Source organism: Terrapene carolina, unplaced genomic scaffold, assembly GCF_002925995.2.
Source record: "Terrapene carolina triunguis isolate 2854851 unplaced genomic scaffold, T_m_triunguis-2.0 Scaffold95, whole genome shotgun sequence".
Classification (NCBI taxonomy): domain Eukaryota; kingdom Metazoa; phylum Chordata; order Testudines; family Emydidae; genus Terrapene; species Terrapene triunguis.
In genome coordinates this window covers 30,632,279-30,648,883 of record NW_020664446.1, presented here as the reverse complement: position 1 = coordinate 30,648,883, position 16,605 = coordinate 30,632,279, and the positions used below count along the sequence as shown (strand labels likewise).

The 16,605-nt window shown below is 40.7% G+C and overlaps 2 protein-coding genes across 2 annotated transcripts in view; one reads left to right on the top strand and one right to left on the bottom strand.

Moving 5' to 3' along the window:
* The window catches only part of LOC112105986, a 31,535-nt gene extending 23,896 nt beyond the window's left edge, over nt 1-7,639 (bottom strand). The window contains exons 1-2 of the mRNA XM_024199004.1: nt 7,561-7,639; nt 6,613-6,689 (exon numbers count right to left, since the gene is read on the bottom strand). Coding sequence (XP_024054772.1) covers nt 6,613-6,641 — 29 coding nt within the window. The 5' untranslated portion in view covers nt 6,642-6,689; nt 7,561-7,639. The remainder of the gene's footprint in view (nt 1-6,612; nt 6,690-7,560) is intronic.
* Nucleotides 7,640-15,039: 7,400 nt separating this feature from the next.
* CC2D2B (coiled-coil and C2 domain containing 2B) overlaps nt 15,040-16,605 on the top strand; it is a 102,121-nt gene continuing 100,555 nt past the window's right edge. The window contains exons 1-2 of the mRNA XM_029911376.1: nt 15,040-15,105; nt 16,067-16,132. Coding sequence (XP_029767236.1) covers nt 15,040-15,105; nt 16,067-16,132 — 132 coding nt within the window. The remainder of the gene's footprint in view (nt 15,106-16,066; nt 16,133-16,605) is intronic.

Sequence of the window (16,605 nt, the reverse complement as noted above, 5' to 3'; positions counted from 1 at the left end):
TATATACATAAAGATTTGATGTCTTAAAAATAAAGCCATTTGCAAATATTTAAATAGAAGTCTTAAACTTTTTTCTACGCGTGGAAATATTTTGTGCCCATTCCCTCCCCCAAATGCACTACCACCTCAAAGCACATAGAATTTTACCTGCTTTTCTAAACAAAAGGGAAGCATCTCACTTTTGAGATGAGAACAAGCATAAAAACGTCAAGCTCAGACTAATTTTTTCCAAAAAAGTTATTTGGGTCTGAAAACAGGGGCTTCAAATAAAAATAGCTTCTTAACTATATTATTGTTATAATAGTACTCTAGCTAGCTACTTTAGAAAAGGTATATGAATAGTATTCTTAAGTCTAGTTTATGTGAAAACCTATCCCCCTTTCATTCTTTTAAAATTAATGTTTGTATATTTAAAGAGTTTCAGAGATCTGCCACAAGAGATGGAAACTCTCTTAAAAACAAAGTAAGAAAGCTCCCATCACATTTAGTTACGTGTATCCTGGTAAAAAGTATAAAGAAACAAGGCTGACCTGGGGTCAAATGGCTATGTATTTAATAGTGAACCAATGGCAATGGTCCCTTGTACCAGGATGGCGAAAAGGAAACTTAGGGAAGAGCTCCTGTTTGAGCAATCACATCTGAGTGATTGAAGATCAGTGACAAGCTCTAAATGTAAGAGTCTAATCTGATGTGGGTATCTGAGGGAGCAATTCTAGAAAGAGATGGATACAGAAAGATGAGTTTACCCTACGTTAATAAGGTGACAATGAATAAATAATGTTACTGATCCTGAACATTTTCAGTTAGGCTCTGAGACAGATGTTTGACAGCAAGGAAATTACTTCTACAAACCATGTTACGAATGTTGTTTTGGACAGAAGACTTGCAGACCACTCTTATAAATACAAGTTATATTTGACAAGAATGGCTTACTGCTTTGATTTTTAACAGACTGGATATTTTTATATTAAGAGACTAGATATCCTTAAAGTAGAACCACTAACTATCATCCACCTGAATTGTCAAAAAATAGAGGTCAAACAGAGGTGCAAATATTAGCAATATTTGTAGTTATGTCTGTTCAATGCAACATTGGTAACACCAAAACAGTAAATCATTTTAATAATAAAGGTAACAGTTGTTTTCACCTATGTGAAGAGTCAATCTAAATGATAACATAAAAAAATACACGTTGGGAATCACTGTTATCCAGTGAATGAATTCAGTTTTTTGGCTGCTGCAGTAGATCCCACTGTGTATCAGTTCTTGGGAAAACCTTAGTTGTATCTTCTCAAGAGGAAAGTAAAATTATATTAGAACAAGTTGCAGATAAAATATGCAATTAGTTACCTTCATTGTACTTATTTTGTATATTTCACACTCAATTTAGACATACACTTCTGTTTTTATTTTCAAGCACAAGATTTACTTGCCCACCTTTTCCATAGGTAACTGGGGAAGTAGAATGTTAGGTGACTAATTTACAGGAGTAAAATGACAGAACTGTTGAATTGTACAATTGGATTTCTCAGTATCAGAAGCAATTTGAAAGCATAAAGCCTTTGGTCTTTGGCTTGGCAGTCTTCACTGGGATTATTAAGCAATAACGCATAGGATAATTGATAGCTCAATGGGCTATTTCCAAGATTGTTTGTGATACAGCAGTGACAACAGATTTAGAGCACAGCAGGAATTAACTATGGGATGCCTGCACTGCCTCTGCTCTATCTGTTCTATACATAAATAGAACATTCCCATTTCCAATACTATTATTCTGGTGTCTTTAATGGACACTAGACTTATTTCTTAAAGTAAAAAAGCAACACATTTCTCTACTACAGTACTTTCCAGAATATAATAGCTCAGAAAACTCCAGTGTTGAAGTACATCAGGAATCCAGATTCAGCAAAGAAATTAAAATATTGGCATTTGTCTGTTGGGAAAGGTTTTTGACTAACAGTGGAAACCTGGTAAAGACAGACGTACATCTTTTAAAAGTTACACTGGGGAGAAAAGTAACTTGAAAGATGACTATCTGAAGCTAAATGTAACAATTCAGAGGTTTCCAAAACTTGCAGTCCTTTGCGAATATGCATGATTAGAGGGTGATTTCCAGAGTTTAGTACTTACCTTAGCGCCCCCACCCCAAAAAAAACAGAATTCCAAACCAGATACTATACACATGCCAAATAACTAAATGTATAGAAACAGAGACTGAAACACTGCAAATTGCATAAGTTCATCTCCAGAATAGTATACTTGAGCTGTGTGCTGCAGCACAGGATCTGGGCCTAAGTGCTTTACAGAAATGTACAATTCTCACACAGATACCATAGATTTCTAACAGAGATCTCATGCAACTTGGTTTGCCCTATTTCCCTGTGTTTAAAGTGTGATTCTGCTCTGAGGGCAGACTTCAAAAGGCTTTCTGGGGTCACACATTGTCTCACTGACTTCCAGAGCAAATTTGCTCAGTTTATCTCTAAAACAATGTTTTATTTTAGACTGCTAGACCTGTGAACAACTTTGAATCCAAACTTTGAACTTTTCTTCTCATGCAGCCTCACAAATAAGTGTTCAGTAGGCCAAATTAGGCCCTCAGTGACACCTGTCCAAACCTGATGGTCTTAAAATCAAAGGCTGACATGTGTAGTCCCATTACCTTTAATTAAGGTTGGAACTAAGCAAACAATTCTGTTTATGGTGCACAAGAATAAGCAGAATTCAGCTTACTCTCACTTAACTGTATTAGTTCCAAAGTGTTAACTGAAGTAAAAAGCAGTAAAGATACATTTTTATCATTTAATACAACATATGTAACTCTGAACAGGAGGACCAGATAGAGCTCATGACTGTGGTGCCATTTTTAGTCACTTTTCAGAGCAGAACAGAACTGCAATGGAAATGGTATTCACTGTCTTTAATTTGGATTCTGGTGCATACATAAATATAATTTTCATTGTTAGTGTCCTGGCAGCTCTGGAAATAGTTTAAGTAACTTGAACTCCCTCTGCTGGTTGGTTCAGCAAAACACAGCATACACACCTTACATAAGGGGATTTTAAAAAATTTATCTGCAAGTCTTAACAAAAAAAAAAAGTTCAACCACCAAGTTTTAAATAATTAAGGTTGATTAAACATGGATATATGTGGCAGTGTTCTTTTAAACAGCCACCAATAAGAGAAGAATTTTATTCTCTAATAAAATAATAATACCGAAGACATGGTCCTCTAATTTTGTCACTGCATTTCTAATACATCACTGAATTACAAAGCTTTATAAACAACTTTTTACTTTTTAAAATGTCTAATTAAACAATACTGTTTTATTTGTCGAAATCAGGTACCGATGGATTAATAATAATATAAAGACCTCTTAAAGTAATCAGCCATTCAGGTTAAATGTAATTTCAGAAAAATCTAAAAATAAGGGCTTGTTTACACTTACAACGCTGCACCAGTGCAGCTGCGCCACCAAAGCACTTAGTGAAGACACTACCTATACCTCCCTGAGAGGCTGTAGCTATGTTGATGGGATAAGCCCTCCTGTCAACATATAGCTGTCTACATTGGGAGTTACGTCGGTATAACTACATCGCTCAAGGGTGTTGATCGCTCTGGGGTGCGGAATTTCCACACCCCTGAGCGACATAGTTATACCAACATAAATTAGTAATGTAGACCAAGCCTAAGATGCTGCTACTTTTCAATATAGTAGGTTCTTCAGGTGACTTTATATAAGAAATAAAATACAATTAGTTAATTTACAGATATGTTGACAGAACACTCTAGAATCTGATCTTAGAGGGACAATATCAAATTAAAAATATATAACAAACTTCTATCTAAATTTTTTTAAAGCTATTATTGTTGCAATTAAAACTGAATATTAAAAATGAAAAATTACGAGGGAAAAACTGGGAGAAAAAGTGGTGCTCTTGACAGCACTCTATGTACTGCAAGGCCTGGACTACCCAGTTTTTGTGACGGTATAATTATTTCAGCTTAAGGGTACGATTTTTTAAATCAAAATAGTTATACAAGTACAACTCCATATTGTGAATGTAGTTTTACCACTATAAAGGTGCCTTAGATCCATATAGCTTATTCCCCTTCCTGTACAGGAATAAGCTGTACCAGTAGAAGCTCCTTTATATGGGTATAACTGGATCCACACTATGGGGTTTGTATTGTTTTAATTATACCAGTATAAAGTGGTACAACTTATATGCGTGTAGACAAGCATTAAGTTTCACGGTTTCCTCTGTATGTAGTCTCTCCTGTTTGCACAGGACTCTCTCACAGCAATAAGGGATGGGAACAAATAAAAACTGGGAGGTGATTCAGGGCTAATTGTAGTACCTAAAAACTACTTTTAGTTTGTTTTAAACTAGATTTTAAATTGATGGTATTGCTTTGAGTTGCATAGTTTCTAACCTGCTTGAACTTGTCCTGTTTCAAATTTTCTGGTCATAAACTGAGTAAAGAAACTGAATGCTGAATGGTTCAGAGCAATTTGCCCAGAAAGTTTTCAGCAATTTAGTTAACATATTTTATTTTCACACAAGCAATTTCTTACCAGAAAAAAAAACAACCAGAAAATTCATATTAAGAATGTGCACAAAAAGAAATAGAAATCATTAACATATTATGTAGACTTAATAAGACCAGACACATTTTTAAACAATTAGATAAAAATCAGTTCCTTTTTCACTTATCTGCAGGAGAAACTGTTAGCAATGCCACTAAAACCCAAATGTACCAGGGAACTGCATTTCTTACACTACTTTATATTACTGATTCTATCAACCATACCAAGAAAATAAGTACCTCAATTTTGATCTTGGCAGGTCAAAAGCCTTTTGGGCCATGTTTCAAATATACTTCTAATTTTAAGTAAACACATATATACTGTTAAAGGCTGTTTCACTAGAAATATATTTAAATGTTTACATAAGATTAAAAATAAGGTTGTTTAAGAACTTGTAATGTCTTCATCATTGACAAAAACCATGAAATTGAAAGAAAATCTTTAAAAACACAGCTGCATAGTTTAGAAAAGTACTAAATAAATTGAGGAATTAGATTAAATTTTTAAACTTAATCTCCTAAATTTTATTAGCTGATGACTCTCCTACAGGATAGAGTTTATTTCTCAATTTGGGAACGTATACAGGTGTTAGTTTCTACTTATAAGTAGAAACTAGGCTAACTTTCATAATTAAAAAAGGAATGCCTGTAGCCTATGTGTCTAGGTCAGAGCTGCTTCACTTCCTTCAAATTCAGGGGATGAAGGAAGGGACAATTCGTTACTGAACATGTTCTCAGTTCTGTAATATTAATAACCTAAGCCATGAAGAAAATGAACAAGACACTAATTCTTTTAACGGCACCTTAAAGACTAACAGATTTATTTGGGCATAAGCTTTTGTGGGTAAAAAACCCACTTCTTCGGATGCATTCTTTTAAGTTTCCTTCCTTTCTGTTTGATAAACCTAAGACCTTTTAAATAAAAATAAGTAAAACTTTTAATCTAACTTCATTTAAAACTTTGGATATAGTATGAAGGGAAGTGGAAGAACAAATTAAGTTAAAACTATTAAATACTTTTTAAGTAATAAAAAGCTACTGATATTTTAACAAGTTTTAATTCCTGACCACAGCCTGCTATGACCAAACTCACCTAAAATTCTTTGAAGTTACTTAAAAAAAATTATATTTATTTTTGTTGCCCTGGATTGGTTTTATATCATCAACATAAGAGATCTTTTTAGCAGGGAACGGAAATCAGGACTCCTATGTACTGTTTTTGACTTTTTCATTCATTCAAAGGCTTTGGTAAAGCTACTTAACTCTCAATGTAAAATGGGGATAATACCCACCTTTCTAAAACACTCTGAGATCTTCTGATGAAAAGCATAAGCCTCACTGACTACTCCATATTACTAGCCCTTAAGTTTCTGTGCACCCAACTAAGTCTGTTGGTGAACTGCCAGTAGCACAAAGGCTACATTTGTTATAAAAAAAAAATGGAGCAGATCGCAGCCACTGTCATTTTTAATATGAAGCACAGCCAGTGGTCCCAGCATGCCAGATCACTAGGATGCGGATAGAATGCTGCATCCTGGGACTTATTGTCTGAGACATCACCAGTAAACATTCTGATAGTTCACTTGAAAAGTACAAGTAGGAAAAAAAATGGGCTTTTGCACTTGCATCTATGAGAATGTCCCTTGTGCACATGCATGCAAGCATCTGCCCGCCCCATCTCCTCCCCAGCTCTTGGTGGTACTGTAAACATCTGAGAAGTTGAAAGGATGGACTACTGTCCCTTCCCTCCCCCCCAGTTGTGAGGACGCAATTCAGGGGGAAAGGAGGCTAGGAAGAGGAGCTTGATGAAGGAGAAGCGTTCACAGACAGGCTGGGATATTATACTCACCTGGGGGATGGCGGGCTGTGTCTTCCCTGTCTTGGAGCAGATACCTACCTTAACTGGCTGTAGGTGGCAGAGAGGAGATGCTGTAGCGAGAGAGTGCATGGGGCAGTCAGAGCCCCCTCCCTGCAGGCGGGGCTGGGCCCGCTCCTGCCTCTCTCAGTGTGAGGGATACTTACCCATCGGGGATAGTATTCTTCTTTACCATGCTGAAAGCGGGAGCAGGCAGAGCAGGAGGCAACGGTGAAAGTGGGCACTGCAGCAAAGGAGAGAGAACCGCGCAGTTAACACGGTGCCAATCTCTTTCTCCATTACGATGGTCCATCTCACAGGGCTGGCCCTAAATGCAAGCACAGCAAGCAGCCACTTCGGCTCCACATTTGATGCCATCAAGTTCTGCAGCTTGCAGGCTGGCCCATTTTCCTCTGCTGCAGTAGGACAGAAGGGGGAAGACAGCAGGTCACCCTCCGCCCCCCATTTCCCCCAAAATCTGAACCAGAGAGAAGAGGCAACAGATTTCTCCCTCAATTCGACTCTAGCAGCAGGGCTGAAGGGGTCAGAAAGATCGTACTGGCAGATCTTTCCTCCTCCTGTAGCAGATCTGCCCTCCCCTCGCACTCTCTGGGCCTCATTTCTGCTCCCCACGAGGGGAGGGAAGATCAGCCCCGCAGCAAGGGAAGAAGATTCACCTGCCCAGCGCTAACCTAGCTGGGCCCGATCCTGCCAGGTGCTCAGCACGCCTCAGCTCCCGCTGACCTAGCGACCCCAGAGCGGCCCGAAAGACAGCCCGGGGCCGCCGCTCCAAAGAAGACGCTTTCAGCTGGCGCGAGGCCCCAACCCCAAAGACGGCGCCCACCATCCCCTCTGGCCCCGGGAGCCCCAGCCCCGCGGCCGGCTCCCAGAGAAGGGAGAAGACGAGGCGAGCTGCGCCCAGATTCCGGGGGCTGCCGGATGCCGGCGAGGCAGAAGGCTCAGGGATGGGGCCGGAGCTCGGAGGGAGGCGCGGGGACAGGCCGGGCCTGCGGTCAGGTCTCCTGAGTGAGAGAGGCAGGGCTGGGACCGTGAAGGGGGTGCGGTCGGGTCCCGGCGAGGCAGGGTGGGGGGCTGGGGCTGCAGGTCGCCCGTACCCTGAACGGATTTTCCTTGAAGAGAAAAGCTGTAGTAGCGAAACGGACGACACAGAACCTTCCCGAAAGGCTCCGCACTGCGCAGGCTCAGCAACCGGCCAGCTACTGTTTCACACTGCGCGTGCTCATCAGTTGCCGATCGGGTCACGAATATCCTAGTTCGCTTGCTCAACAACAAGCGGCAGGTAGGGGCTAGTGAGGCACAGAGTTATCAGTGCGCATGGCCAGCAAATAACTGGGGAAGCGGAAAGGTGTCAGTGCGCATGCTTAGAACCAGGATTGTCGGGAGGGGGAAAATGTATCAATGCGCATGCTCAGTATCGGCTGGCCTAATTAACTTCAATTGGTGAAAGCCGGGATCCTCTGTCTTGGGGGCGCAGCTCCCACAGATGGTCCGTATCTTCCCCATGGCCCGCCCCTTAGCTTTCCCTCAGGAGGACTACAGTTCCCGGCATGCAGTGCGGCATCTGCGTCTGATAGGCCTGGTCCCTCTCTGGCCGCGGGCGGGCGAGGGCGCAGCGGACCGTTAGGTCTGGGGCAGAAGCTTAGTTGTGCACCCCCGCGCCGAGGCGTGGGTACTGGGGGTGGAGGACTGCAGTTCCTGCGCCGTGAGGTGGGGGGGCTGTGCAAGTCCATAGTGTGCTCTGTGTGTACTAGGGGATGCGCTTAGTCTCACCGCTGGGAGTCTTCTACACCCGCGTTTCTCTATCTTCATTGCACCACGATCCCCTTCTGACAACAAAAATTACTACATGACCCCAGGACGGGGGACTGAGCTCGCTCAAGGCCTGCTGCCTCAGGGTGGAAAGCCTGAGCCAGAGCCCCAGGCGGTTGGGAGGGGCAAAGCTGAAACCCAAGGGCTTCTGCCCCAGATAGGGGGCCTGTAACCTGAGCCGTGCTGCCCAGGACTGAAGCGCTTGGGCTTTGGCAGTTGGGCTCAGGCTTCAGCTTTGGCCCTTGGCAGTGGGGCTTGGGCTTTGGCCCCAGCAAGTCTAAGCCAGCCCTTTTGACCCCAATAAAACTGGGTCGTGACCCACTTTGTGGTCCTGATCCACAGTTTGAGAACTGAGGTTGCACACTGAAGTGTGAAGGTGCCTGCAGTTTTCCCACAGCCTGGTGCTAAGTTGCTGACAAGGGTCCCTCAGTGCTGGTGGTGGTTGTTTAAAAACATTGCAGTTACCATTATATGAGCAAAGTTGCCAGTATCAGAAGAAAGCGGTCAGGGATAGTTTTCCGAAGAAATTAGCATCTGACGGTGATGGGAAAGCTGTGTGAATTCTAGGGGACTTTCTTAATGTGCTGAGAGAGAAAAGGGAGAAAAATAATCTAAAATCTGCATAAGGCACATAACTCCTTTAGCAGCCCTTACGTTCTCTGCATATCTGAAAAAGTGTGGCTCCTTCTGTTCCCCACCCCTCACTGACACTTTTGTACAATTTCTGCCTTTCAAAGCTTCCCTCTTCTCTCCTGATTTCTTCCCCATTTAGCTCAACTCCTATCACATGCAGGCTCCTCTTCTGCTCCCTGCCAGCTGTGTCTCCTCTTTCAGGAGCACTTGGTTCCAGCTCCTTCCCTTGTTGTAGATAGCTGAAAGTGGGTGAGGATTGGGTCTTCCTGCTGATGAGAGAGGAGACGCAGGCATGAGGTGGCAGGGACAGGACAGCTTAGCTATAGGAGAAAAGTAGCTCAGAGAAAAAAGGCTGCCTAATGCTGTCACATATTCCTGGCTGGTGTGATTAGTGGCTAGGATACCAGTATTCCTTGATGATGTTTGAAAACCCTGGACTGTTGACAGCTAGGGCCTGGACGAATCAAGGGTGTTGGCCACAAATGCTGAAGTCTATGTAAAGTGCCACTTTTGTTCAATTTTGACATGTTATAATTTTGCATTAATCAACTTGTTTTAATTTTACATGTTTTTTGTTTGAGAATCACCTCTTTTAACTCTTTAAGAATTAGTTTTTCATCGCATAAATATAGACGCAGCATACTTAGTCCTATCCCTCTTTCTGTGCACAAGCCACATTACACTTTTAATTATGTTCCTTTCGCCAGGGCTACAAATTAAGAGCCATATACTACAGGGGATCTTCCAATGGTAACAAAAGAAGGTTTGCACAAAAATTGTGAGTAGTATATGGCCACTAAACTTTAAATTAGTAAAATTATTCTTACAGTAAGTATCATTTGGCTGAGAAAAATGATGCAGGATGCTTTTAGGATCATTACTATTTCTGTCCTTTGATTATTTCTTTATGCAATTAGCCAGTTTGTGTGAACAGTTGCAGTACTTGTACATGCAGATTAGGCAGACACTTGTACATCTGTATTTGAAAATTATTAGCCTTCATTAGGCTAAAAAATAAGCATTTCACGGGGGCAGTTCACACCTCTTTTACACCTGCTCTCTCAGCATTCTATTGCTTCAGATTTTATTTATCTATGCAACCATAAAGACTAGAAGCATCAGTGCTGTCTTCTTTCTTTGTTTCCATTCTGCAGGATCTGGATGTGTATTGAAGTAAGGGGTGTGCATAGCTGCACTTAGCTAATGATATTTGACTCTTAGGCCTTGGCTACACTGGCGCTGTACAGCGCTGCAACTTGCTGCGCTCAGGGGTGTGAAAACGCCCCCCCCCCCGAGCGCAGCGAGTGCAGCGCTGTAAAGGACCAGTGTAATCAGCGCCTGCAGCGCTGCACGCTCTCTCGCAGCGCTGCAAACTATTCCCCTCGGAGAGGTGGAGTACTTGCAGCGCTGCGAGAGAGCTCTCGCAGCGCTGCGAGAGAGCTCTCGCAGCGCTGGCGGCGTGACTACACTCACGCTTCACAGCGCTGCCACGGCAGCGCTGTGAATTCTCATGTGTAGCCAAGGCCTTATTGTAGTAACACCCAGTTGGGAGAGGATTGAACCAACAATATAGTAGTAGTAGAAGTACCTGGAACTCTTGCTTCCTGATCATGTTGTCTGGTGAACTAAAAATATATAGATTTCTGCTTCTCCTGGTCTCAGAGCTCAGTTTTGTTGACTTTTGTACACCAACCCAATTTCCAGATTATGGTTATATGTCTCGAATGGCATATGTGCAAGTGTTTGGTGTAGAAGAAAGAACATAAGAATGGCCATACTGGGTCAGACCAATGGTCCATCTAGCCCAGTGTCCTGTCTTCCGGCAGTGGCCAATGTTAGGTGCTTCAGAAGGAATGAACAGAACAGGCAATCATCAAGTGATCATCTCCTTTCGTCCACTCCCAACTTCTGGCAGAAAAAACAAAACAAAAAAGTCGTGATAGGGTAAAATAAATGTCAAAACATACCATTCAGATAGTTTCCCATTCTTTGACTAGTGTAATAATTTTGCTTCTGAAAAATCTATTTTTCCATAGTATACATTTTGATTGCAAATTCTACGTAATAGAAGTTGCTGTTCTCCCCAGTGTGTCTCACTGTAGTCTAAGAGAAATTAATTAGAAATTAAAAGATTAAGTTCTAAGCTTATTTTGGTTGATTGGGTCCTTGGGAAGGAGAGAGGGTTTATTTATATAGGATAGATGCAGTTAAAACAACAAGAAAGTGGAGAAATAACAATGATAAGAAGAATGGGAAAAATAAAAAAGTTATCAAAAACTATAACAATAGACTCTGGATGGGACATGTAAGATTATTTATATTATATTAATTCAGAAGTGAACTAAATAACTTTATTTAAATGATAAAATGCATTTTTATGCTGTTGAAAGAGAGAAATTGTTCGATACTGTATAAAATAATAAAACCATATATGGGTCTCATGTCTAAAACACTACATTACCATTACAGCCATATTAGGGGATCCAGTTATTATGCAGCTCCATTTTGTGGTATAAATAGGACTTAACAAGCCATATTCTTAGATCTTGGTTTCTTTTGATCTGTCAATGAAGATGAGAGCACAAGTAGTGATATATGTATGTTTTATACTTATGTAAATAGCTATGCAAATTAGATACATCTCTCAGACTCTTGGCAAGTTGCCAAACATGACTGTTGGGAAGTGTGGAGGGGGAGCGGGGGTCCTAAAGTTTTGTATCCATTTGGTTTAGCACATATTCTGGCATGTTAATTTGTTATAATTTTCAGGTTAGTAACCTGATCATTTGGAAACTCATGTCATAGAGTTTAAGACTAGAAGAGACTACTAGATCATCTAGTCTGACCTCCTGTATAGCGACCTGTATATCACAGGCCATGTAAACCAGTTGTTGCAAAATCCACACAGTGATGAAATTCTGGATATGCAGCCTTGTTGACTGATGTGGAAATATGGCCATCTGCACAACAATCAGATTGTTATTCCATATTGTTCACTGTTGACTACAGTAACTCCTCACTTAAAGTCATCCCGGTTAAAGTTGTTTCATTGTTACATTGCTGATCAATTAGGGAACATGCTCGTTTAAAGTTGTGCAGTGCTCCTTTCTAGTCGTTTGGCAGCCACCTGCTTTGTCTACTGTTTGCAGGAAGAGCAGCCCATTGCAGCTAGCTGGTGGGGGCTTGTAACAAGGATGGACCGGCAGCCCCCTATCAGCTCTCCCTTATCAGCTCTCCGCTCCCCTAAGTTCCCTGTGCTGCAGCTGCCCATGAGGCTATCAATTGCTGGGCAGTTCAGCCGTCCCTCCCCCCACTGCCATGTGCTGCTCCTGCCTCTGCCTTGGAGCTGCTCCCAGAGATTCCTGCTTGCTCTGCAGGGTGAAAAGGAGGGGGGGGGCTAATGTCAGGGTGTCCCCCTCCCCTCTGCTCCTGCACCTTGCTTACACCTTCTCCATATAGAGCAGGGAGGGGACACGGCTGGAGAGAGACAGAGACGGCTTGGGGCAGCAGCTGCTGTCTCAACTTCCTGATCCACTTAAAAAGACAATGCACTTAAGAGTGGGTCAGCTCACTTAAAGGGGCAGTGTGTATCTCTCTCCCACACACAAGGTGTGTGTCTGTCTCTCTCTGCTATGCTGTCTCCCCTCTCTCATGTTCGTGCTGCCTTGTGTGAGAGGCTACATTAACAACGTGTTAACCTTTGAGGGCTCAGCCGAGTGCTAGTTCATCATTTAGCAGCAAGGCATTCCCTGGGAAATATCTCTCCCTCTTCCACCCTCTAACTTCACCACCTCAACCAAGCTTCACAATCATCATAGCTGTGAACAATATTAAATTGTTTGTTTAAAATGTATACTGTGTGTATATCTATATAATATATAGTTTTTTGTCTGGTGAAAAAAATTTCCCTGGAACCTTACCCCCCCCATTTACATTAATTTTTATGGGGAAGTTGAATTTGCATAACATCGTTTCGCTTAAAGTCACATTTTTCAGGAACATAACTACAACGTTAAGCGAGGAGTTACTGTATTTTAACTCAGGCTTTAGACATAGATTTTAGTTGTTAATTTATATATTATAGTAGGATATAATACGAATGTTAAATATCAAAATAGAAGTACTCTATATTATTTCAATAAAATGCTTGCTACAAAATTATGTAACCAGAACTTTATCTGAATTTATTGTGGTGTCTAGCACTAGAAAAACATGAAATACAATGCACTGTGATTTTAAAGTAGAGGATAGCTAACTTTAAAATATGTAAGAATTTGGTGCATCATGTCTGTCGATGAACATTCTTTAAAAAAAAATTTAATCATTGGAAATATAGTCGGTTTTTTTCTCTCTGTATTTCTGTCTCTGCATTTTTAAGAAATTAAAATGTTTTCTCTTGGTTTCATCTTATTCCTTCATGTTATATAATTAAACCGATTTTAAATAGCTGTATAAACATTGCTTTCCTGGACCCACTGGATTGAAGAGAAGTTAAATATTTTTATTTTGGGCAATGAAACTTGTAATTGTCTGATAGTTGATAGTATTAGTATCAAACACTGATATGACAGTTTGTGTTTTTCAGTTTACTTACTATCTTGTTTGTTTAAACACTTCAGAATAAATGGACCCTGTTCAAAAAGAAGAAGAAATGTCATCAGATAAAACAACTAAGGGAAGTTGTGTTAGTTGAAAAGTAAATGTTTTATATTCCTTTCCAGACAAAATACAGATGACTAGATTCAGCATTCTTAATTCATGCTGGTATAAGCTAACTACTGATTTAATCATAATAATCAATAATAGAAATCTGTGTATAGAAAACCCAGAGGATCTGTGGATTTTCTGTTTTGCACAGAGTCCTATTATTTTTTTGTGGGGGAAGAGGGGAATATGTACAAGACGTTGTGTTGAGAACCAGTAACAACAGGAGTGGGAAGTCATTAAATAGTAAAGCTCTGTAGTTTAGAGTTGAGATTTTTAGCTGCTAACAAAGGAAGTCTTCGATGTAAAGAACCAATAATGTCCGGAGGCTATCAAAAATAATTTAGTTAGAGGCTTGATCAGCTTAACCAATAACAAGCAATTCAGTCTGTTCACACAGCAGATTTTCTCCTTTCACAACCATGTTTGCGAATCTGCTCCTATGTGGTATCTAACCATGTTTATACAGAACATTCTGAGAAAATCTGGGCAATTTATTCCATAGTGTTTCATCAGGGGATATGGTGCCCACGAGATGTGCATAAAAGGAAACATCAACATCATATGATCCAATATGCTATGGGATGCCCTTTGCAATAAGGAGTTGGGAGAAAGAAGGACTGACCAAACAAGTACGGTTAGGGGGTCATATCCATACTGTATGCACACACACAAACATGCAGTGCTGAACTGGCTGTTGGATGAGCCTCTGGTAAAGGTGAAATGCTATTATTGTTTATTAATAGACTTTTAACCATGTGATGTGTGAACACAAATCATGTTTGAGCTAGCCATGCCAGTAACTGGCTACTAATCTAGTTAATTTTTTTTCCTTTTTGTCCTTTTTCTCCCATTCTGTTTGATATTTATTGCCCACTGTTTGTTGCTTCTGTCTTCTCCCCAATAGTTGCCTCTCACTTCTTGACTCCTTGATGGTTGCCTCTCCCTGGTTATCTTACTTTCCTTACGTTGATTGCTTTTCTTCCTTGCCCTGCTTTCTCTTCCCTCTCCTAGTTGGTTCTGTTATGTGTTCCCATTGGCTTCCTCTCCTCAACAATTTAATCCCTGCTTTCTTCCCCATATTCTGCCTCTTTCTTCTCCTTCTTATTATCAGGATCATGCCCCATTATGTAGGTGCAGTACAAACAGAGAGAGACATAGCCCATCACAAAGAATTTACAATAGGACTTAAAATGCAACAAGTGGATGTAACATATGGAGGTAATGGGGAATGGAGGCTAATGCCTCATACCCGATAATGTGTGGTTTCATAGGTTGGCTTTGTGCAGTACTGATGGTTTCAAGTGTCTGTCTAAAAACTGTAGGATATAAACAAAAATGATAAATGTCAGCGGATCCTATTGGATACATCGCTCAGTTTCCTTCTCTGCTTATTTTCATTGCTGTGCTGTCTTTGCCAGCAGTATATGGTACAAGGAGTGGTGGCAGCAGAAGACCTCTGGCTGTTACCACTTGAGTATCCGACCCTTAAGGTAACATAAGAAGGCTCTCTTTGTGGTATCCTTGTGCTGTGTATAACTATTTTAAGGCTGCAGAATGGTAGAACCCAGATTAGAGCTTGGATTCTTTACAGGTTTGTAAAAGTGAGCATTAGGAAAGGTAATGCTGAGTCTGCAGGGTATATTATGGGCCTTGTATTGCTCTGAAGTGACATGCAATAAAGAACTTGGCTGCAGTAATTTTTTTTAAGTGATATGCTATCCTCTTCATTTACAGAGGATAGAGAGAAAAAATCTAAGGGGATTTCAGGAAAAAAATAATAATTAAAATTTAATCCTAAATTCTTCTACTAGATGGAACTTTAGGGACCAGGGGCATTGTACCTTTCAACTGGTCAGAGAGATTGCTGTAGAGTCATGTAAGATATTTTTATTTCCCAAGGATGATCAGTTTTTTTGCAGATCTCCTATCATCTTGACTGTGAGGAAGAGGAGAATTTGGATTTCCTAGATGGAAGTATAAAGCACTGATACTAGGCCTGTCTTTGGACCAGACCTTGAGAGAGTCTTGAATTATGGAAATTCTAACTTTCTATTCTCCAATGTCCTTATATTGCAGATCAAGACCAGCTGAGACATAGATTAGGTACCAAGGGAAAAAATGTGAGATTGACAGACCAGGTGCAGGAGCTGCATATCAAATTCAACATCCAGATGCTGCCTCATTATATTAGAGAAACCAATACTGACAGTCAAAACAAAAACCTATCACTACTACAGAAAAGCCCCCCTACTGTCAAAGCAATGTGCCAAAGCAATTAACTGATTTTGGGGTCTTTTGAGGTATGCTCTTGTGCACAGTGACAGCTTGACAAATTGGCGCATTGGCCTTTAGTGTTCTTTTAGTACTGAGATGTATTTTACTCCAAAGACATGTATCCCATAGATGATAATAATAATGTAAGCTTTAAGATTCTGTTTTCTAATTCTCCAGAAAAAGGATGCTCAAGAAGCAATTCTAAAGAAGAACGCCCTGAGAAGAGAAAGTGCTAGAAAAAAGGTGAATTTGTTAATGCTACTTTTAATGATCTATCTCTTTATTAGAACAGATGTTAGAAAATACTTTATCTTGTAGAATCCAAGTATTTTGATGCCTTGAGCTCTGTATGTAATGGTACATATATACTTAATTGTGACCACTAGCTGTTGAATAGTAGTACAGATATTTTTCAGTAATATAGTACTCTTTAGATAAGAATCAGAGGGGTAGCCGGGTTAGTCTGGATCTGTAAAAAGCAACAGAGAGTCCTGTGGCACCTTTAAGACTAACAGATGTATTGGAGCATAAGCTTTCGTGGGTGCATGCCCACTTCGAAGTGGGCATTCACCCACGAAAGCTTAAGCTCCAATACATCTGTTAGTCTTAAAGGTGCCACAGGACTCTCTGTTGCTCTTTAGATAAGAGTATCTTATACTAACAATATCTTGTTTTATTTAGCCCAAATACATTCTTTAGCACTAAAATGCCCACTT